Source organism: Leopardus geoffroyi, chromosome C2 (genome assembly GCF_018350155.1).
Source record: "Leopardus geoffroyi isolate Oge1 chromosome C2, O.geoffroyi_Oge1_pat1.0, whole genome shotgun sequence".
In the NCBI taxonomy this organism is placed as follows: Eukaryota; Metazoa; Chordata; class Mammalia; order Carnivora; family Felidae; genus Leopardus; species Leopardus geoffroyi.
This window is the reverse complement of record NC_059333.1, coordinates 138,450,693-138,475,362: the sequence shown is the minus strand read 5'-3', so window position 1 is coordinate 138,475,362 and position 24,670 is coordinate 138,450,693. Positions and strand designations below refer to the sequence as shown.

Here is a 24,670-nt window from a genome sequence, read left to right as displayed (position 1 = left end):
TCTAACGGGGAGTGGTGGAGAGGGGTGAAGGTGCTCCTTTGCAGACAGCTGGTTGCCTACCAGTATGCAAAGGGTGTCTTTGTTGGCATGATATTCCCACTGCTTGCTCATTGGTGGCCTTCTAAATTCCACCTACTCACGACTGGGAAGGAGGCAGGTAGTCCTTGAATGCTCAAAGCTGCGGGGTGCTCAACAGTTCAGGGACTGCTTGGTTTGTAGCTGGGTTCACTTGTTTTAATCTTCCAGTTGCCAGGGCAGTAAGGTATGGCTGCCTGTCTTTGTGGTTAAGTTTCTTTTCCATGCCAAGTTCATGTTATCTTGCTGCCAGAGTTTTGGACATGCTGGAAAAGAGCAGTTCTGTAAAATAATCGCTTAGAATTGATGCACATTCTGAGCAGAAGTTAGTTTTCAAAGAGAGAGGGCAGTGCGGTGGAGGGTGTTCCTTCTGAATCAAGGGATTTCAGTGAAGGGTTTGTTGCTGATCCAACCCAGAGCTTTAGGCAGGAAAGCAAGGATAGATTGGGGAGCATGAAATGTTTGAAAGGGTAACTGTTACCTACACAACCACGTAGTTATATCTGAGGAGGGGAAGGGAGAAGCTCAGCTGGCTCCCTCCGCCTAATGGCAGATCTGCACATTGGCCGGTTTCCAGTTGAGGTCACTCCATGGCCTGTTTTCTCCAGTAACCCACAAAGCTGGCCTTTTGGGTTCAAAGGACGCCTCAACGTTTTTTGTTGTTTTGTTGTTTTTTTTAACATGCATCATGTCCCTGATGGCTCCCTTTGCTCTCCTCTCTGCAGGTGGTACATGCCAGAGCCCTGCTCTCCCAGCCCTGGTCCGTCCACCAGCCCCTCCTCTGCAACCTTCGCTGGATATCAAACCCTTTCTTCCCTTTCCTCTGGACACTGCTGCGGTCAACCTCTTCCCCAATTTTAATGCGGTAAGTCTCAAGGTCAAATTTGCATATGTCACCATGGTAAGTGCCTGGGGTACGTTTTTTGTTGTCGTTGGTTTTCTTTTTTGAGAGGGTTATTTTATTTTTTTGAGCGAATGCTCATATACATTATTGTGTTACTTCTCAAAGGAAGAGTTTCCTGCAGCGTCGTTTCAATACAATATTGGAGGCTATGGGGTTCCTTTTTATAGCTGAGCCTTTGGGATTTGTTATGACCAATAAATTCATTTGGCCACAAGGTTGTAACTTCGGTGCAGAACGGAAAGGGGAGAAGTTGACCCAATAGCCATAAGACTAGTCTTGATTTGCCAGGGGTGAGTCAGTCACTACTTTTGTCTTACTGTATCAACAACAGATAAAGTGAATTATATGAAAGCCACTAAGTAGCTGGCTGCCTGGTTACGTAAGGTCTCCAGAACCAGGCTCCTTCAAGGGAAAATTAAAAGAGGTTTAATCTGGGGCGCCTGGGTGGCTCAGTTGGTTAAGCGTCCGACTTCAGCTCAGGTCATGATCTCGCAGCCGGTGAGTGCGGGTCCCTCATCCGGCTCTGTGCTGACTGCTCAGAGCCTGGAGCCTGCTTCAGATTCTGTGTCTCCCTCTCTCTCTCTGCTCCTCCCCCACTCACACACTCTGTCTCTCAAAGATGAATAAATGTTTAAAAAAATATTAAAAAAAAGAGGTTTAATCTGATTGCATTGGTCTTGAGTTCATGTCTCCCCTTTAGTGTCTTTCTGGGTAACACTGACAATTCCATTATTTTCTTGGCGTTTATCTAAATGAAAACCTAATGAATTTGTTATAGAGAACATTATAATTCAAGTAGACGTCTAAAAACATAAACATGTTCCTTCTATCTGGATCCTGCACTTTAATTTTCAAATCTGTTGCCACTTTTCTGATTTAATAAAGAGGATCCTGATAATCACAATAATGATACATTCCATTTGAAGAGCACTTTTTTCCTCCTTAAAACAACTCAGTGTTCTGGTAGTGGGAGTTTTTTGGTTTTTGTGTGTGTGCTTTTTCCTTCCTGCCTTGTCACAGTTGCTCAGTTAAGTCTTTCTTAAATTGCTTTATGTTTTGGACTTTGCCGGTGGCCTTCTCAACAAACTCAACGACTTACTTGCTTCTATTTTCACTCTTAGCACGTCTTTATAAGTTGACAGATTTCTCATATTCATCATCATCTCTTTTTGTACAAGCCGTGAGAGAGTATTGTGATGATGAAAATAGAAATAAGGGTTGAAAAGGTTAGAAACCAGAAAGTGACTTTTTTTTCCCCCCTAATGTCCTCTGATTCAGATTTCAGCAGTTTGTCATAATGCAGGTTTGAGCTTATCAATGACAATGACGGGATGTGTCAACACAACCAAAGCAAAGAGGATTAAGATGGGAGGTCACTGAATGCCCAGTGACCTAAATAATACGGATTTCTTGTTGTAACATCTTGTTCCCATGATGAAATTTTAAAAACTTTCCCACAATTAGATCATTCTCTTTCAAGAGACACCAGTGGGTCTTGTTTTCTTTAATAATACTTCATCGGGGGGACTTTGGTCATGCCAGTGAGAAGGTGTAGTTATATGCTAGTCCTTGCTAAAGGGCAGGGGACAATCAGCATGATCACTTTGTTCTTTTAGGGGTGAGGGATTTTCCATGGAAATCTTACTTTGAAATTGATGGAGCATAAACGGAACTGCATAAAGATCATGTTTCCAAAGTAGAGGTTTCTAATCCAAGGCGTTTCAAGAATACTAGAGAAAAAAATTGCTCAGCATCAAATTCTCTGGTTTTTTAAGTGACCACACAGAAGTCCCCTGGGTTCCCTTTCTCTGCTCCTCTGTTAAGTGGCTTCCTGGCATAGTCTTGCTTCCCAGATACCCGGAGATGATCCATCAAGGTGCTTTACCTGGCCTCTGAGACCACTTGGCATCCTGTCAGTTCGGTCTCATGTCAGCTTTAGAGCAGTTGAGGCGAAGTTCCTGGAAGGCTGTAAAAAACTGGGCTTTAAACTTGCGATTTGCCAGTTGAGAAACATTAAAAGCAAAATGATTAATTTGATGGATGTAAGTATTGTTTGTCATAAAAAAATATGAGTGATATGCTCAGCTATTAGACACTGAGCAGTCTCTTTATCCTCTTGACTACTGTTTCCTCCTCTTTAAAGAGAGTGGACCTAATACTCTCTTCCTTTGGGGATTATTTCATTCAAATATTTGAGTTTTTGTGGCAAAGGAGGCATTGTATGATGATCAAACTGGACCCTGCAACTAAACTGACTGCATTCAAATCTCAAAGTTGCTACTTAACCATCAATACAACCTTGGGTAAGTGACACAACCCCATATATCTCAATATCTTCATCTGTAAAATAGGATTAAAAATTAACCTACTTCTTAGGCATGTGGTAATGCTTGTGTGGGTTAAATAATGGAGAACACCACTCGACCCACAGCAAGCACTATTTGAGTGATACGTAGTATGTTCATACATAGCCTGTAAACTCTTGTTGGTTTGAATGTGGCAGTTCATTGACTGATTGCAAAAGTTTGGCTTGATTCTTTTTCCTCTATGATGAATTTTGACTTATGTTTGTATTTGCTCCATTTAAGGGGACCCTCTGTTGCTGCACACCTTAAGTTATTTCCTTTCAGTGCTAGTCAAGCAGCAGCCAAGCAAGGATTAAGCCACTCCTTGCTTCATACTGAGGAGAATGGTTGCAAAGCCCATAATCAGGTGGCTTTGGACTCAGAGTTAGTATAGAGCACTTCTATAACTAATAGCCTGACTTCTTGATTTTGTAGCAGGTATGAATCTCAATCCATGAATTCAGGGTGTATGAAGCATAATTTTTTTATGCAGTAAATTGATTTTATTCCTGAATCAAAAGCCCATTTTATAATGAAGGGAAATGCAATTTAATTCTGTTTCAGGGTATGCTGTGGTTCTGGAATGTAACAGGATATCCATCCAGCCCTTGGTGGGAAACTACCTCTGTTTACTAAGCTCTTTATCCACATAGGCATTCATAGATGGTCAGCACCTGGTTAGCATGGCTGTTTAGGCCCCCACCTTCCAACTTTGGACACACAAACTTTGCATGGCTGTTGGTGGTCCCTTCTGCCTAGATGTGCCAAATTACTCTTATCTCTTTGCCAAGAAAATGATGAACCATCTGCCACCCAAAAACCTTCCCACATCTGACCTTCTCAAAACAAGTTCCTAAGAATCACAGACTGACTGCCTGTTATATTCCTATACTTAGGATATGTGTATGGAATTATCTGTCTATTGGGAGTAGGGTGGGGCAGAATGGGGAAAGAAAAAAATATGTGAAATAAAATCAGGAAAGCATAAATGGATATCTCTGATTATTATCCTTCCACAAGAGCATAAGCCACTGGGTTTGGACATTAGCCGAGAAGAATAATGAAACATCTGTAAAACTATGCACAGTTAAAAAGGAAAGGAAAACAGGTGTAGAATTTGATCTTAGATATGGATATATAGAAGAGGCCATTCGATAAAACCATTAGGATCCCTTGGTCTACTCAAAGCCAACTTTTGAAGAATAGCAACAGAAACTGTTCTCTTGACCTGTTTTATCATGGATGTTTTATCATGGATGTTTCAGTAGCTTTGAGACAAGAGAAAGCTTTCCTTGAATTTTCCTCATGTACCCCCTGTACTGCCCCTCAATCCCCTAAGACGTTGGAGTCTCAGTGCTTAGGACCATTCTGATCCCAATGATAGTATTCTGCATCAGCATTTCTTGAAAGGAACCAATCCCAGAAGTAGGTAGGTGATGTTTAGGAAAAGAAATATTAGAAAGTGGTATGAGCTTGGTTCATTCTATCAGCTGCTATTTATTAAGCATCTACTATGTGGCAGGAATAGGGATAACAAAAATTATGTTATGACCTCTGCCATGAAATAATTCAATGTATAAAGGATGTTAAGCAAGTAAATATTTGTATAAGTGTATAGAGTGCAATGGCAGGATGGGAACAGGAGTGGAAGGAACACTGTGTGGTTGGCTTAGTGAGGGTTTGGTGAGAAAAATAGAAACTATTCTAGGCATGCAAATAGGAAGGGACTTAATATAAGGATTTAGATGATAACAAAGCCTTTGTAGGTGGTGGGCAGTAAAACAAAGTTCAGGGAAGGCTGTTGTTGGCTCTCAATTTCTCTGCTTCCTTTCATGGAATCAGGAAGTTGCAGAAATACAAGATGCCCAGTAATCCCAGTTACTTTCATCCAGATGCCATGAAACACCTCTCTTTAGTGAGATCCATGCCTGAATACTGCTGGCAGACACCTGTGGGAATGTAACCTTCAGGTTTCCAGTCCTTGTGCTGTAAGAGGGAGCACAGAGGGGAGAAGGCAGTGCTGAATTGCCAACAGACTTGACATGATGGCAGAATGGAAAGATTTATGCATCAGCAGAAAACTGGAGCATGTCTGCAATCATGGGCAAGAAGCTAAATCCTTTGGAGCCTCCATGTCCTGTTCTGTAAAATGAGAATGACTAAATTTCTCATAGGTTTGAGGGATAGCTGACTGTTAAAATGCTGGAGATTGATGCTGAGAAGTGGCTTGCATTACTTGGGATGTTGTTTAAAATGAGAGCTGATCATTTAAACATGCCTATATTCCTTGACAGTTTTCTCCTTGAGTCTCAGAGTTGCCCCTTTTCCTTTTCTTTAAAGTATTTTCTTCATACACTGATCAGTGGTTTAGCAATAATGAACCTTCAACGTGTTGTTGACACTGTGCAGCTTTGGGGGGATGTGTTACCGGGGACTGACTATAAACCTAATCCTGTGCTCCCCTTCCATGGCTGTGTTTCCTATTGGCATAAAGATTAAATGGGTAAACTGACATAATTCACCTGCAAGTACCAGACTCTCAGTAAATATTGAGGTCTTCCAGGAGGTGCATGGAAAAGAGTAAGGTCACATAGAGGGCCAAAAGACATAAAGGTGGGCAAATAAAGAGGAGTAACTATTTTGTTTTCAGTTAGCTTGGGCTAATATTCTTTTGTTGTTGTTGTTGTTTTTCAGTAATCTCTACATCCATTATGGGGCTCAAACTCATGACCCCCTAGGTCAAGAGCCACATGCTCTTCCTACTGAGCCAGCCAGGTGGCCCACATTCTTTCACATTCAAACAATGTAAGTTAGTATAGAAATGTTGACTCTGTGTTCCTCCTCTGTATGATATGATTTCATTATGGGAGAGGGAGCCAAGCAGAGAGGAGGAGCGAGGTAAAGAGAGATCAAATCTTACCATCCAACTCTGAGCTGATTCTTCCTACTTCTCAAAAACAACTACCCTAGACACTTGAGTGTGGTGTTAGGTGGAGTTCAGAAGTGTTATCAGTGGTGGGGAGGGGGACAGGAAAGTGAAATGGATGTAATTTATAGCAGCATTTCTCATACTTTACGGTGCATGTGAATCACTGGGGGAATCATTTTAAAATACAGGTTCTGATTTAGTAGTTCCGGGTTGGGACCTTAGATTTTGAACATATGTGAATAGGGAAGGGGAGGGGAAGCCAGAGGAATGATTAAATACACTGGACAGTTCTTATACTCCTGGAGTGTATTTCTTCTTTCATTCACCAAAGTTTACTGAGGACCAATCATGGGCTAGGCCCTTCAGATTCAGCAGTAAAACTAACAGGCTAAATTTCTGTCATTGTGGAACTTATTTTCTGGTGTTTGTGTGCTAGGATATTAGGGAAGTTTGAAGTATTGGAGGAAGAAGAAGCAATTCATCTCTTACGCAATGATTTGCTCTTTGGACATTTACTAAGCACTGACTATATGTCTGACACTGTAGCAGATAATAAAAATGCAAAAATAAGGAGGAGGAAGAGAAGGTAAATTTTTGAAGAAAGAGGAGAGGGGGAGGAGAGGAAGTGGAGGGAGTGAAGGGGCAGGTGGAAGAGGAGGAATGGTCCTTGTGTCTATAGTATTGACATAAGTTGATTAGTTACTTCTTAAAACAGTCTTCTATCAGCTACTGGTAAATATTTAGATTTTAAAACACTACATTAGACAGTAGAGTTTATGCAAGCAGTAACCCTATCTATACAGTTTGCTTCACTTGTTGAAAACTGTGGTGCATTACTTAAGTCATTCTGTAAAGGATTCTATAACTAAATGCTTAAATAAAATCCTTTGAATGTAAATGCTCCCTGAATTCAAGGGAAGTTGAAGTCACTTGGAGGTGGCCAAGGAAAGCTATATGGAAAACATTAAGGTTTAATTTGGGAACTGAGATCAGTTCCATGTTTATCTTGTTTGGTAACGTAATCATAGTACAGAGCCTGGAACACTGCAAAGACTCAACACACAATTCTGGAATTGTGGATGGATGCATGGATGGATGGATGGATGGATAGATAGATAAATAGATGACAGAGAAAATGCATGATAGATAATAGAAGAGAAATAGCCATTATAGTTGTACCATAAGAAACAGAACAGAAAATCTAAGTACTCACTGTTTTCATACACTAGATTATTTCCATTTAACCAAAGTTATTAATTTAAGGGATTATTAGGAAACATAAGCATGCATAGCATCAAGCCATCCCCTTAATTTTCATCCATAATTTTATGTTGGCTCATGTGTTTATTTACTCTGGTTATATGGAAGAACAGTGATGTTAAAATCACAGTGGTTGTTTATAGAATGTCCTCTAAAACTAGTCTTTTAGGATATTCCTCAACTGTTCCATATGACTCCAAAAGGACTTTTACCATAAAATATTAGTGAGGCACTTTATGACTCTAAAAGGACTTCATTAAGTGTGTATAACACGTATTCTACAGCTGTGGCTTACATATGCATTTATAATATCATAATAGGTGAATGACAAAAATACAGAAACCTAAAGAAGAAATGTCAGATTGAAGTTTTTGTTATCTTCAGATATATACCCTTCAAGATCTTCATTTCCTCCATCTTTAAAATGGAAACACTACCATGTGTAATGGCACACGTTGCCTACTTTCCTTTCAAAAATTATTCCTTACTGTCACTTTCCTCTGTGGCTCTGTATTTTGTTCCAGATATGGAGATGCCTCCCATCATGCAGCAAGTGTAGCAGTTAGAGAAACAATAGTTAACCACACTTGTGTTTGTTTTTTAGAGATATTAATTAAATCCAGTTTATATGTTAGTAACTGCTCTTACTAAATGTCTACAATTGCTGCCATCCCTAAAATAGGTAGGCAGCCAACTGGAAATTATGAGTAGAAGAAAATAAGACTGTCTTTCTTAGTCACAATTGGTAGAGGATGTGGAAATTTTTCAGGTGAATAATGACATAGTAAATACAGTATTGATTGCTAAGTTCTTTGTCCTTTGAAGACAGAGATAGCAGATTGCTAGCTAGTTCTGTGCATTAACTGTGTCATATTTGTATAGCAAAAGCCTCTTAAGAAACATCTACTTATGAGGTCTTTCATTTTATGTTTTCACACTGAAATACAGAAGCTTATTTGCCAAACCCTCTAGCTTCCTGTGAAGCCAAAAGCTGTAAAAGTCAAGCCTACTTATAAAACTCCAAAACGCAAAATGACTTAAATATGAGTATCTCGGCTTGAAAATAAAAGGCTAATAAACAAATACACAATACACAAATAGTTTCCTCTTTTAATCCTTGCTTACTCTTTGAACAGGTAACGCATTCTCCTGTGATTCAAGATGTAAAAAGAATAAAAAGGTTTCCCTGACTGTTCTTCCCTTGCCGCTCAGTTCTCCTCTCTTAAGTGACAATCAAGGTGGTCAAATATTTTTATTTCTATTTTTCCAGAGATAGACATTAAAGATGTGGCTTAATATACACCATATGCTTGCTTATTTTCCTTTATCAGTCAATCTAATCATAACAGACTGACACTTTGCTCTTGCAAAGAACATATTTGACCTGTTTCCTAGTCTGAATTTCTTACTAACTGTGATTCTAGGTAAAGAGGAGGACCCAGATAAGAGCCTGTCTAAGCTCTGAGTTTATGGGATCCAGGAGCTCTTTCGGAGATCCCTGCTCCACACTGAGATATAGACATTTCAGAAATGAAATAAACTTTTTAGAGTTAATTTCTTTCTACTCCAACTCACTTATTTTACAGATAAGCCTAAAATAATTGAGGGACTTCCAGCTTCTTGGGTAGTAAGTGGCAGAAAAATTTGAGACTCATGACTTCTGTGTCATGAAGATGCTAATCACTAAATCATGTTATGGTTTGAATTGGGTCCCCCAAAATTCATAACACATAGTACCTTTGAATGTGATCATATTTGTAAGTAGGGTCACTGAAGATGACATTGAAGATGTAATTAGTTAAAACAAGATCATTAGATCATTAGAGTGAGCCCTAACCCACTGTAACTGGTATTCTTATAAGTGGAAATTTGGACACAGATACATGTCCAGAGACACAGGGTGAACACCATCAACAGGCCAAGAAGACAGGTCTAGAACAGATCCTTCCCTCACAGCCCAAACATTGACACTTTGATTTTGGACTTCTGACCTCCAGAACTGTGAGGTAATACATTTCTGTTATATAAGCCACCTAGTATGTGGTATTTTATTATGGTGGCCCTGGCAAGAAAAGATTTTTAGAGCCATCTGATTTACCACTCTCACTTGCCAGACTCTTTACTACAGGGTTTCTGACAACTTACAATCTATCTTTTTACTTGACTCTCTGCAGTGATTGTAAGTCGGTCTTCCCCTGGGGCAAAGAGTGTCCCTACACCATAGGTCATCTACACTGTAGGGAAGTTTTCTTTTAGGAGCCAGTTCAGGCTCCCTGGAATTCCTGTAAACAAAGGAAAAATATAATTCACAATATATTGTTTTTTTTTTTTAAATAAAAAGTATGTATTGATCATGAACTGAGTGACAAGGGCTCTTAAGGAAGGCAATTTTACACCGACCTTTTTAACAATATAATTTCGCAAGAGTCTTGGATGTTATAGCTATTATCTGAATAACATAGGTAAGGAAACCTATAGGTGAGAGATAAAATAGTTTACCCCAAATCACGCAAATAGTGACCAAATCATGGCCAGATTTAGGTTCAGTGATCCAAGTCCAGTGTGATTTCATCTATAACAAAGCTAACCGATCTCTTTCCTGAAAACAGTTGTAGTTTCTTCAGTCAGCTGCCAGAGCATTGTTTCTGTATTAGTTTATTAATTAAGTAATCTGTAACTCCTTAGAAGACTTAATTCCCAGACAGTAAGTTATTTCTTGCACAACAATCTGGCCATGATTGGGTAAGTATGGAAAAGAGCATTTAGAGCATAAATGGGGGCTTTATATTATGTCACCCTCACAAACATTTATGTTGTAGATGGGCAATCATTGTTAGGGGATAAATAACTTTAAATGGCAATGAATTTTAAAAAATTCACTCCTACTCCAACAATAATTTAGGCTTCTTAAGACTCAAAAATCCATCTGCACACATAAGGAAAAAAAAAATACTAAGAATCTAAAAGGTTTGAGTTCTATGTTTAATACCTTACTTTTGGTGAAACTTTGAGTCCAGATTTTCTCATCTGTGGAACTAGAATAATCATGTTGACCTCATTCCAGGGTCTAAAGGTGTTAAAATTGAAAATAATATAGAAATAGTAGACATTAAGGAAGTCTATTGTATCAGAGGTTCTGGTGTTGGGACCCTAATGAGCATTATTTACACTCTCCCCAAAGTGATTCCTTTGCCCCTTAAATGTTAAGAGTCACTGTATTCTACCTTGTGGTCAAAAATGGTGGGAAAATCCATTTTCACAGTTCAGTACAGGTGCAGTCTTTTCAGACTATCTTTTGAGCAAAGTTGTCTCTTCACACATCCCCCCTCATCACCAGTGTAAAGAACAACGTGAATGCTGTTTCTCATTACTCTTAGTCAAAGGAATGAGAACTTTTTGCCAGCAAGGCAATTGTTTCATGACTCAGTGCTTCTCAAATTGTGGTTCTCAGACCCATACTGGTCCAAAAACTGTTTACTGGTCTGTGAGAAGTACAGAAATTGAGAGTGAGCAGCATTTAAAAGTTTTTATAGAAGCCTAGAGCAATTTTGCATCTGTTGAAGCCAGTAAAGAAAGATGACTTATGTTTTGTATATTTTTAATTTTTTCTGATAATTCATTTCATTATATTTTATAAGAGTTTTAGCCTCTGATTGATGTGGGGAAAGCTGGTCCTTTGGCAGAGAGAATTGAAAAGCACTGCTCTACTCTTATTGTTAAGGATTTGAGTTTCATCTATACCTAGAAAGTGATGGGGACTTTGAAGCTGTTATTTGGATAATTCAAACGATGGATAGTTGAGAAACTCACAAAAACAATTTTCACCCAAATTCTGGTAGTGCTATCCAATTTCCCTTATCCTGGTGAGGTGTAGCAGTGGTAAATGACTCTCTCTGAAACTCATAAATCAAGACAGTAGTAGAGTCAAAAGTAAGATAATTTGCATTTTGCCTTTCTCTGGAGCTTAACCCCTGATGGCACATTTTATCTTGAGTTTGGGCAAATATGAAAGAGGTAAAATGAGTAGTTAATTTTTGAGCTTCTTTTTGTGGACCTTGCTGAGGGATTTTAAGGAACTAAAGGTAAAAAGGAAAAAAAAAGGAAAAAGAAAAAAGAAATTTGAGGTTGATGATATATGAGGATAAGAAAGTAACTTTATTACTTTGATGTCTAATTCCAAATTATTTTTTAAAAACTAGAAACTAGAATAAATGGTAGTCTAGTAATACAGTAGGTTGGGGACATTTTTAAAGCAGGTTTTCAAAAGAAATCACACGGAAAAAAACAATCAGTTTTACCAAAACATCCTTGCTCTTTAGAACATCTCTGCATCCCCTACTGTTTTAGTACTTTTGTGACCTTTGTCACTTGCTATATTGAAAAGCAACAGTCCCTGTTTTCCTAGGAACTTGTGATAGGAAGAATATAAAAGAGAGGTAATCAGCTCTTTCTGGCACTTTCTATAATACAGAATTGATATAATCAAATAGATTGTGCTTATGTACAATGGTCTCTGGGAAGACTGGCCTTTTTGCCCCCTTGTACTTTTGTGTTTTTCTTAGCTAAAAAGAAAAAAAAATCTGAAAATACCAATTGATTTTGAGATTTAATTTAACTAGCTCTTAGATTATTTATCTGGTTCTATTGATATACTCTGGTTTTGAGATCCTAGTTCAGAGTGAGGACAGAGAAATAAAATAGGATGATTTTGAGCTTAGAATTAGTTTGTTTTTAATTCTACTTATCTGAAATCATAGTAAGACATTTAGAATTTTGAAGAAGGGAAAATACATATACACATGTATATAGATATTTATGTTTATGCATATATACATGCTTCTTACTGGGGATCATGGCTTAAAATTCCGAATGTAAGTGTGTAGAAAAACTCTTGCATTTGTGTGTCAAGAGACTTAATTCAATGACGTTCATTGCAGCAATTTTGTTATTAGCCAAAAGAAACAGCTATATAAAACAAATGCATAAAAACCAATACGAATATCGATAGGAAAATGGATATAAATTGAGATCTTTTTAACAAATGTATCTTTTTTTTAATGCTTAAGCAAAAGGACAGATGGGGAGGAAACACAACTTGCATAATGTGTACAGACCTACAGAATATATGTATGTGTACGTGCATATTTTTAAAATCACATGGCAGTGAGAGAGAGAAAGATTGAGATTGATTTATAGAATATTAACAACATGAACCCGAAAAACGTACATTAAATCCTTATTTGCAGTGTGTTCTAAGGAGCGAGAAGGAGACAATAGGACTGATTAGGGGAACAAAGGAGACTTTAATATATCTATAGTGTTAAAGCTTTGTTGTTTAAAAAAATATCTGTAACAAAGGCAAAGAGTTTTTAATACTTAGTTTTTCAGTCTAGGTGATCAGTACATAGTTATTTATAATATAATTTATTTTTAATATAATAATATATAATAATATAATATAATATTATAAATATTAAATATTTATAATATTTATAATATTAATTTGTGTATTAAAAAACTTTTTAAATTTTTTAAGTTGCAAATGTCTTTTGCAAAATACTTAATTGCAACTTATACTACCTACGATATTATTTCATGAGCCCAGCTGATCTTAATAATTAGATATTAGCATCAAACACAAGTCTCTATTTCCTGATCAGCATGTTCCCAACTCTGAGACTTCTATATCACACTTATGAGTAGGCTGCTCAAAGGCTTCTAGCAAACTATTTAGATTAATATCCAAGTAGAAAGGTTAACACATGGCTTCTTATAACTGTCTACTATTTAGATGAGATTGTACAATCAAAATGTGTTGACCAAGCTTGACAACTTACTCCTAAAATTCAATTCAAATTTACTTATTAAAGACATTATCTTTTAAAACATGAATATTCATTGAAGGTCAAAGAGTTTAGGAAAATTTTGGAGTCTTGCTATTAATATCAGTTGTAATGCAATGTGATTGCAATGGTGCTCTAACTTACATCAGGTCTTAGTATAGAAGGGATGGTATTTTAGGTTCTTCGGCAAATTAATATCACCATTCAAACACTGCCCTTTGATTATTTCTCAGAAGTGGTCAACTTTACAATTCCTTAGTCCACCCAGCAAATTTAAAATGTCAAGGGGATACTTAATTTTCTGTTGAAAGGTCTGTATTTTTCAAGGAATGGCTATAGTTTTTAGGTAACCACTGGGTTCTGAGTATTAGGAAAATTTTCATTTTAGAAGTAAGGATCACTGGACCCACTAAAATATATCTAGTAACTTGTAGGCACCTCTCCCCATCACCCCCTACCCTTAAAAATCCAGAGAGTTGTGCTTACTAATCCAAATGGAACCATAAAACCAATAGAATTTAGCAATCACAGGTATTCTGTGTGGTACACCTGATGGATATATTCAATTTTAGCTGAATGAAAATAACCTAAGCTAGAATATAAATGAGACAATATCTTATACGCCCTTAGCTGCAGAATTTGTCTTTGCTTTTTTTTTTTTTACCTTATAAAGAAATTTAAATTGTCAAGATAACTGTAAGAGCCCAAAAATAATATTTTGTCAAAAATAAAAATGGAAATTCTAACATACTCCTTCCAAAGGAAAACAGCCCACATCAATAACGTTGACAAACTTTGAGCCAATTTTTTCATGGTGTCTTTTACACACAGTAAAAAAAGCCAATAATAATTTTAAAAAAAAACAATACACTCTCAGAAATTATCATTAAGTCCACATGAGGAAAAAAACACTCATTGCCTTGTGCTACCCTAGTTAATTTCTTTTTCTTTTCAGTTTATTTTAATGTGGGGCGGGGGAGGGGATAGAGAGTACATGCACACAAGTGGGAGAGGGGCAGAGAGAGAGAGGGAGAGAGAGAATCCCAAGCAGGCTCCACACTCTTAGCACAGAGCCTGATGCGGGGCTTGAACTCACAAACCGAGAGATCATAACCTGAGCTGAAATCAAGATTTGGATGCTTACCCAATTGAGCCACCCAGGCACCACTACTCTGGTTAATCTCTGACTTCATTGAAAAGTTTTGGGAATCTGTGATAGGTGAACATATGAATTTTTAAACAGCCCATATTGTTCTCAGAATTCTTTTGAAAGCACGATACGTAATATATGCTATATTAAATAGTTTCTCATTTGCAGATACCTGCATGCTATTTGAAGGATTTTTAAAAATTCATGTTTTAAAAACTTTCATGCCTAATAAAAAATAAATAAATAAATGTCGCCAGTTCTTTCTTATCTGTGTATTGTGCTGTCTGTCCCGATTTAACTGGTTAAAAAGACCCTTACAGTAGTTGGCAAGGAGAGGGGTGTCAGCCAAGGAAACCTAAAAGAACATCCTGAAGAAAAAGAATCGCCACAGGAGTGAAGGAAAATATTCCAAGTTGAATTTTGGCTCCTGAAATCATTCCAAAGATTTAAAGTTGACAAAAGATGAAATTTGTTTATATTTAATGTACAATTCCACAGGCTTGGGGGAATGTTGATTACGTACGCAATTCCTTGCATTCTGCATTTATTTTGGTTTTCTCCTTTCCCACATTTTAAGTTTTTGAAATACTAGGACTCCAGGTTGCTTCTGTTCTCGTCACATCTTTTGATCCTCTTGCCAACTTTAATGTTCGACTATAAATATGGTAATTAGTTCTACAGTTACTATCTAATTCCATATTTAGGGCATCGGCCTTCTTCAATAGAAGCTGCTTTCTTTATATGGCTGGTTGGTAGCCATTATTTTTTACTGGCATTGGCAAGTTCTATTTTTGAGTAGCTCAAGTGGAGGAATAAACGGCTGTAGATTTCTCCCCATGTCCTGAGGATATCTGTATTAGTTTCTTCTTTTTCTTATTTTTTTTTAAGAATGACATAAACAAAAATCTTACGGATGTGAGACTTGTTATACTAACACTCTAAAAAACACTTGTTAAAATAAAAACCCATATTTTATCTATACCCTTTTTAAATATTGTCTTTCTATGGAGCACTGATGTTTAAGGACCTGCCTTAAGGAATTCTTCTACTAAAATCATTAATGCGTGTTTCATTATCGTGAACTTTGTTCTCGTCAATTTTGGCTCTAGATAATGTGAGTATTAAGTAGGAGTTAATACATAAATGTGTGTATCAGCTTGATTGTTAGCAGACAATATTGAGCCACAAGGTATATAAACTAGTAGGCAATGAATATAAACTGAAAATTTTGATAATAGATATTTTTATTAAATTGAACTGAAGGGTATTTAGAACATGTGTTCCAATTGTTAATCTATATTTTAAGATATAAACTATTCACATTATTGCCATTAAATGGGCATTATTTGCTCATGGGAATTAATATATTTCACGGTCCTCTTCAAGAGCATGGTAACTTCCTGTTCTCTACAACCTTGTACTCATTCATTAATTCAGTAAATACTCAGGTACTGTCAGGTTTCTAGTATGGGAGATAGAACAATGACCAAGACCCCATTCTTTGTGTCAGGGATTTTAATTTTAATTCAGAGAACCTGAATAAATTTTATTTTAATTCATGAATCAATAAGCATTTATTATGTGACTAATATAGCTCTGTATCATGCTAGGCATCCTCAGAGAGGCAAATAACAGACCGTTCATAAATGTTTGTAGAATGTTGTAGAATAAATGAAGAATAAAGCTTGTAAGGTAGCTGAGGAGGTAGGTGCAAGAAACCAATGTATTTTAAATAATTTAAGTAGCAAATTCAATATTACTAATTTGATAGATTGATTCCCTTTAATGAGCTGGTTCTTATTTGGACAAAGTCAAATAATTGAAAAAAATAAATTCTATCCTATCTCATTGTTTTTTAACTAACTTGTATTTATTATAAAAGCGCTACATCCAATTTTGCATTCGATACAAATTAATTAAATTTGGTCTTTGAGTTATTTAAAGCATCCAATAGGAAAGACTGGAGTCCTAAATATTTTCTGATGCTGAACAGTTGCTTTACCAAGATTCCTCCTTGTATATAAATGAAAACTCTCATGAAGTGGGTTTCTTTCATTATAGTCTCAGAAAGGACATTTAGTGTCATTTTTGGTAAGATAGCTTTTTTTTTTGTAAGATAGCTTTTTGATGTGGTTGGATAACCCTTCCTAGGCAAGTTCAGCGAATTTCCATGATGTCATAGCACTAAGTAGTTTCTGGGGACATGAGTCCATGACCACTCCCTTCATAATCTTCCAAGAGTACAGCGTGTTCATGCTCTCATGTAAACTGCAAGCAGAACACCGTCTGGTGACATCCAAATACACTCTTGCTCTTTTAGAACATTCTTCTTACTTGCCATCTAGCCTTGTCTTGCCCATGGTTGAGTAATATGTGTATATACTTTAAAGCTATAAAGAAGTATATAATGTAATACATGTTATTATGATTCATATTGTTGTTATAGTGTAGAGCAGTTCCCAAATGTCTGTATGCAGTTAAATCAGAACACACACTCTAACAAAGTCACAGGTAAAGCTGATCCTGCCTGTCATGGACCACATATCGAGGAGCAAGACCGTGGAGCTGAAGACAATGGGTGTGGGAACCAGAGCCTAAGGTTTATATTTTATTTTTTTTAACTTAAAGTTTTTACTTAATTCTATTATTTAAGATACCTGATAAAATTAGTTTGAGGTGTACCATTTAGTGATTCATCACTTACATAGTAACTCATAGTGCTTATCACAACCCGTGCCCTTCTAGTACCCATGATCCATTTAGCCCATCCCCACCCACCTCTTTCCGTCAGCCCTGTTTGTTCTCTGTAGTTAAGAGTCGCTTATGGTTTTCCTCCCTCTCTCTCCCCCCCTCCCATGTTTATCTGTTTTGTTTCGTAAATTCTACATATGAGTAAAATTGTATGGTATTTGTCTTTCTCTGACTGACTTCACATAACACGTTCTAGCTCCATCCACATCATTGCAGATGGCAATATTTCATTCTTTTTGATGACTCGTTAATATTCAATTGAATATATATACCACATGTTCTTTAAATTTTTTTTATTTATTTTGAGAGAGAGAGAGAGAGAACACAAGCAGGGGAGGGGTAGAGAGAGAGGGAGAGAGAGAATCCCAAACAAGCTCCGTACTGTCAGCACAGAGCCCCACGCAGGGCCTGAACTCATGAACTACAGGGTCATGACCTGAGCCAAAACCAGCAGTCAGATGCTTAACCAACTGAGCCACCTAGGCACCTCTAAAAATTTTTTAATCTTTATTTTAAGTAGGCTCCACACCCAAGATGGGGCTAGAACACATGACCCTGAAATCAAGAATCACATGCTGTACCAACTGAGTCAGCCAGGTGCCCCAATATGCCACATCTTCTTTATCCATTCGTCATTCAGTGGACATTTGGACTCTTTACATAGTTTGGCTATTGTTGATAATGCTGCTATAAATATGCAGGTGCACGTACCCCTTCAAATCTGTATGTTTATAACCTTTGGGTAAATACTTAGTAGTGCGATTGCTGGGTTTACATTCTAGGTTCACTACTTACTAAATATATAGGGATGGGGAAATTACTTGGTCTCCCTGTACCTTTGTTACTCATCTGTAAAATGGCAGTAATACTAACTGCCTCATGGATTATTTGTGGCTTAAATGAAATATCACATATATCTTATTTCCTGGAACGCCCCTACCCTCAAGAACATGGTGCTCTCTCTGGAAGGTTGGGAAAGTAGCGATGATGTTTACAACTTTGTTATTTCCTGATAGGTCGGTCTTCTCCTGATCTTTAATCACATACTTGCATCCTTTAAATCAGTTGAATTCTATGGCTCTTAATCAAGGAATCACAAGAGATGTGTAAGAATCACACAGATTTTAGTTGGGAGTTGTTGCCATCTCCATTTTTTATCGATGTTTATAGAAAACGAAAACCACGAACAGGATCGTGATTCCCTACTCTTTCTTCCCACTTTGATTTGTGTAAGAAGCACTTTGCACAGCATATCTGCAGGAATTAATTGCCCACAGGTATCAGCAACTCTAGACTGCCTGAGTCTCTCTGGGTCCTTATGGTTCTGCAGGCTCTTCTTAGCATGCAAAACATCCTTGTAATGAGATTAAATAAAGTCATCTCCAGATTTGTCAAGTCTTAATGAGAAAAATTGCTTTAAAATAAGTTTTAATAAAGCATCTTAAGTAACATTTTAATCAGTTAAAGTTTACATCGTTTTTCTTAATAGCATTCATATGAAAAAGATCAATGATTATTTTATTCTGCTAAGCCTATAACGTTGGTAGTGGATGACATATAATATTATAGCACATAAAATCTACAGTTAAATGTAGGCAGTTGTTAACCTGTTTTTTAAAGCTACATTTAAAATGAAAAGTGATGTACTTTAAGAAATTATTTGATTAAGCTAGTCAGGAATATGGAAGGAGAAGCACATTTTACCACCACAATTAATTCTGTGGGTAAAAGAAACAGACTTATAGATAATGAAAATGGAATAAAATCATTATTTTAGGAATTCAGCTGTGTTAATGGGCATTATGTAATTAGCTGTGTTAATGGATGTTCTTCAGAACTTAAAGCTCTCTTGAAAAATAAGCATGGGTTTGTTGTATCTGTGGTGGTTAGTAAGTGGAAGGAAGGAGGGAAAGAGAAAAGCAAGGAAGCAAGAAAAGGGGAAAAAAGAGACAAGGAGGATGGAAGCAAACAAAAGAAAGGAAGGATTGATCTATCACTGTCATTTCAGATATTCTGCCAAAGAAATGTAGGTCTAGAAATGATTTATGGTAGGACAATAAGGAAATTCTCATATTGAGGTCCTGTGTTGTTATTACATGTTATTTAGGCAATCTCTTTAAAAGATTAATGCTTAGAAAATGACTACAATTTACTTAACAGCTATATCAGAATTTGGATAACAAGAGTTATCCTGGACATTTGGGTAGTCTGTAAATATGATATTGAAAATCTAAGCTGTGTCTATACCTGCTGTTTTCTTTGAGTAGTCTGTCTTACTTAGAAATGAGAAACTACGTATGTCACTAAGAAATTGATTACCAGTTAAAATTATCACTGGCACAGGGGCGCCTGGGTGGCTCAGTCAGTTAAGCGTCCGACTTCAGCTTCGGTCATGATCTCATGGTTCGTGAGTTCGAGCCCCGCATCGGGCTCTGTGCTGACAGCTCGGAGCCTCGAGCCTGCTTCGGATTCTATGTCTCCCTCTCTCTCTCTGCTCCTCCCCCATTCATGCTCTGTCTCTTCTTCAAAAATAAATAAAAACATTAAAAAAAATTTTTTTTAATGATCACTGGCCGTAGAGTGATACATTACATTACAAAATCACTTTGGACCAGCTCTCCATTCTGTCTAGCCTTAATTTTAGCAAGCCATAGAATCAGACAAAGAGAGGCTGGGCAGTGCTGCTGTTACAGGCAATAACACAGCACTTTCTATTGCTTTCTGTCTGTGACCTGACATACCAAAGCTGTTGGCTGTGAATGCTGATTGAGACATTGCCAGATGATATATCGAAAGAAAGTAAATGGAGTGGCCTATACAGACCTCCAATGGTGGAAATGGAAAGAAAGGTTAGTTTCTTTCTTTGTAACTGCCTCTGAAATGGGTAGAGCCTAGAGAGTTATCAAAACTCTCCCATTTTCGGGGCGCCTGGGTGGCGCAGTCGGTTAAGCGTCCGACTTCAGCCAGGTCACGATCTCGCGGTCCGGGAGTTCGAGCCCCGCGTCGGGCTCTGGGCTGATGGCTCAGAGCCTGGAGCCTGTTTCCGATTCTGTGTCTCCCTCTCTCTCTGCCCCTCCCCCGTTCATGCTCTGTCTCTCTCTGTCCCAAAAATAAATAAACGTTGAAAAAAAAAAATTAAAAAAAAAAAAAAAAAACTCTCCCATTTTCTCTGACCTCGACATGTTTCCAAAATGCACTCTTTGCCATTTTTCCGTAACCATGGTCAACACACGGTAGATGCTCACTTAATGTTGGCTGAATGAATTGGTCTCAGTTACCACTGAAAGTAGTCTGTGGCTGACAAGTTGTCTTTCACATTGTAGCTTACCTTTGAAGATAAAGGTCCGGGTTCAGATCTAAGCATTGCCACCCAGCAAGTGTGATTCTTGGTCCATTTACTTCACTTTTCTGGGCAGCTAATTCCTCATCAGTATAGGATAATAATGTGTAACACAACAGTAAGCAAAACCTGCAGTATAAAAACTTCATACCACTAAGCACAGTCCTGGATAAATAGGTGCTCAGGGAATGGTATTTTCCTTCCTTCTTCATTTAAAAAAATTTTTTTTTAACGTTTATTTATTTGTGAGACAGAGAGAGACAGAGCATGAACGGGGGAGGGTCAGAGAGAGGGAGACACAGAATCTGAAACAGGCTCCAGGCTCTGAGCTGTCAGCACAGAGCCTGACGCGGGGCTAGAACTCACAGACCACGAGATCGTGACCTGAGCCGAAGTTGGCCGCTTAACCGACTGAGCCACCCAGGCGCCCCTCTTCATTTTTTTTTTAATGTTTCTTTATTTTGAGAGAGAGTGAGAGAGCACACATGAGGGACCATGAGCAGGGAGGGGCAGAGAGAGAGGGAGAGAGAATCCCAAGCAGGCTCTGTGCTGTCAGTGCAGAGCCTAATGCAGGGCTCAAACCCACAATCTGCGGGATCATGACCTGAGCCAAGATCAAGAGTCGGAGGCTTAACTGATCCACCCAAGCACCCCTCCTTTTCTCAAACAACCAAATCCATGACTGTGTCTGCTTCCATGGCTTATCTCCACACCCCCAAATTATTTAGTCTTCCACAATTTTGGAAAAGAAAAACAATGTTAAAAATTTTCCCAAATTTTTCCTTCCTAAAAAAATTATTTGGCCCTGTGGCTGTTGGTAGCCACTCTCCTTGTAGATCTTCTCTCCATCCCTGTAAACTGGGACTGCACTTCTCTGAGCTTTATAAGATAGTCATTTAAACTCTGTTCTCGGAGTTGACTGCCCTTCCAAGTAGAAGATACATTCGAAATTCACCCATAATTTATCAACTAATCAAATGCAAGAAAAAACCCTTGCCAGTGAAAGAGTCATGGGGTAAGTTTTGTTAATGTACAAATTTCTCTGTTCCTAATGTTGAACATGGACCTAGAAAAGCCAAATTTAAAACAAGACCCAGCCACTGTGACTTAACAATGAGGGAGAAAAAAATAGTTGGAACGAAGTTGCTTTATCTTTGCCCTTCTTTCCGTCTTTCCTTCTGCCATGCAGGGACTGATGTGTTCAACTTGGCCGCTGCTGAGGGCTGGTGGCTGGCTGCCTTGGAAGTAGGTGGGGGCTGAAGGCAACTTCAGCTTTTCCAGAAACTCTTAGGTCACACCTACTTCTGTAGAATTTGTACCAACTAGCTAATTTAATAGCTTTATTTTTCTCAACTCCCCCAGTTTTGGCCTGCCGGTTATTTATTTGTAAGCCCTGCGCCCACCTTCAAAACAGAGGCTGTACATCAGGAGTAATACTTCTGAGGTCCATTTGCTCATTTATCCTGTCTTGTTTGTCAGCTGCAGTTCAGATCCCCCGCCATGAGGAGGGTTAGAGACGAAAGGGTCAGTAAGTTAGTTCTACTGGCTTCTGCACCTGTGTAGGTCGCCAAGGTCTCTACTGACCTCTACTTCCCTTGCCTCTTCATTCACACCCCCAGTCCCAGCTGCTAGTGCGAGCTCACCAGCGTGCACCGCCTCCCTCTCAGCAACCATTTATTTTATCAACGACTCTAACAACCTTGGCTGCAATTTGATTTGGATGACTGTTAACTGATTAGTGTGAATTTGATGGCACAGCTGTTGCCAGTTCCAGCACTGCCAGTGGGTGCAAGAACCTGGCATATTCTCTAATTTGGAATTCACAAAACTTTCTCAGGGACCATTGCCTCAGAGACATGCCAAGTGTTGTGACCTAGAGGACTTCACGTCCTCGCAGCTCTTCTTGGCTGCTTATTCTCCAAGATGGTTTTGTTGTTTTTCGATATGGAAGTTTTGCTTCTCAAATACATGCTTTTGTGTGTTTAGAACGAGATGTGTTTAGACAGTAATAATCAGAAACGCTATCATTTTTGAGTGCCGTCTATAAACCAGGCCTATAAACGAGGCACCACATTGAGCATTTCATATAGGTGGTGATAAGAATAAAATCTTACCTTAAAAAGAGGCTGCAGTCACTTTCACACACTAGTGTAGCCTGTTTATCTTAGGACAGTGTGATTTATGTGTGATGTGGTACAAATTTTAATTCATAAGGCTATGCACATAGGAAAATTCCCCTTTTTTTAAAACTGAACTTGGTATCTATTTTTAACTTCAATTCTATGTGTGGTAAAAATACAATTTAAGTTTAATTTAGAATCTTCCTGCTTTCCTGGATTATATTTATATTTCGGGTGCTTTAAAAATGTCAGAAGGCAGGAGACATCTTGTTCTTTGTTCTTCCTGTTCACGTTTGCAAAAGGTGGGCTACACCCTGTGTAGTCCATATGATTCTTTGTTGTTCAGCCACATAGATTGCTGTTATAGCTTTTCATTCCAAAACAGTGTTGTCCAACGGAACTTCCTATGATGTTGGAAATGTATATGCTCTAATTCTGTGGCCACTAGCCATGTGTGGCTATTGAGCACCTGAAATGTGGCTCATGCAACAGAGTACCTGAGTATTTGGTTGTATTTAATTTTAATCTGTAAAGAATGATACACAGCTTGTGGCTGTGTTGGACAGCGCATTTCTAAACAGTAGGGTCTCTGCAGGTTACTTCACTTCTGGCCACTTCTACATACTATGAAGGATCTTGAAATAAATCCAGTCATTTCTCCATGACACTTGGAAAATTGGCAGGGCTGTCTTAGGCCATAATAGGTTCAATGATAATCGAATGCAAATGAGAAGACATTCTACTGAATTTTGCATCACCAGAGCATTCCATGACATTGACTCAGAGTAATTCCATGACATTGACTCAGTCATTTGTTTAGATCCTTTCTACCTGCCCATGCAGAAATATATTTTGCTTCTGAACTCTGAGGGGCACAAGCAAGCTCTGGGCTCTTGCTGTGTTACTGGCCTTTCTTGGTGTTGGGGTGTTGGTGGGGGATGAAGCTAAAATAGGTCTCCTTTTCTCTACTTTCCCAACAAAGCACATGGTGGCCCTGTCTTCCTGCTCCTCAGGTTGACTCTTCTTATTTACCAACAAACACTAAGTTTTTGTCTTCTCTCACTCTGTGCTGCCCTCCTCAGCCTAGAAAATGCTGTTATCCATTGACATGAGAAAAATGGCTCTGCCATGAACCTGTATTTTTCTCATTCTGTCTTGTTATGGTGGGTACTTTATACACTGTGGCCTTTAGAACTTATACTCAGAAGTTCAACTCTCAGAATTCAAACACATTGGCTTTTGAAAATCAAATGGATTTTCTCTATTTTGTCTTTTTTGTAGTGCTAAAGTACATGTAATATAAAATTTTCTATTTTAGCTATTTCTAAAGGTATAGTTTGGTGGCAGTGAGTGTATTCACACTGTTGTGCAACCATCACCCCCATCATCCACCTCCAGAACTTTTTTATCTTGCAAATCTGAAACTCTTTATCTATTAAATAACAATTCCCCGTTCCCCCTATCCTCTCTGAAGCCCCTGGGACCACATTCTATAATCTGTGTCTAAGGGTACAATGTTTGTCCTTTTGTATCTGGTTTATTTCATTTAAGATGTTTTCAGCGTTCGTCCATGTTGTATGTTTCAGAATTCTCTTCCTTTTAAAGGCTGAATAATATTCCCTTGTATGTGCCTACCACACTGTGTTTATCCATTCACCCATTGATGGATATTTGGGTGATTTACACCTTTTGGCTATTGTGAATAATGTTTATGTGAACAAATATGTGTACAGATATCTGTTCAAGTCTCTGCTTTCAAATCTTTTCAGTGTATGCCCAGAGGTTGTTTCTTAACTAGTGAGTACTGCTGACTGAATGAGGTTGGGATGACAATGCCACAAAATGCATCCTGACTTACAAGGAGATTTTAAGAACGTAGCTTCAAAGAAGAGCTGACTTGTTCTGCATAGTAAAGCGAGAAAATTTTTGTTTGGTTGTGGAAAGTGGGATATG

At 38.1% G+C, this 24,670-nt stretch overlaps 1 protein-coding gene across 6 annotated transcripts in view; it reads left to right on the top strand.

Annotated features, from left to right (window-relative positions):
• Positions 1-24,670, top strand: part of ZNF385D (zinc finger protein 385D) — an 896,556-nt gene that overhangs the window by 672,121 nt on the left and 199,765 nt on the right. For all 6 annotated transcript variants that reach the window (XM_045503772.1, XM_045503773.1, XM_045436284.1 and 3 more), the window contains one exon: positions 801-940. In XM_045503772.1, coding sequence (XP_045359728.1) covers positions 801-940 — 140 coding nt within the window. The remainder of the gene's footprint in view (positions 1-800; positions 941-24,670) is intronic.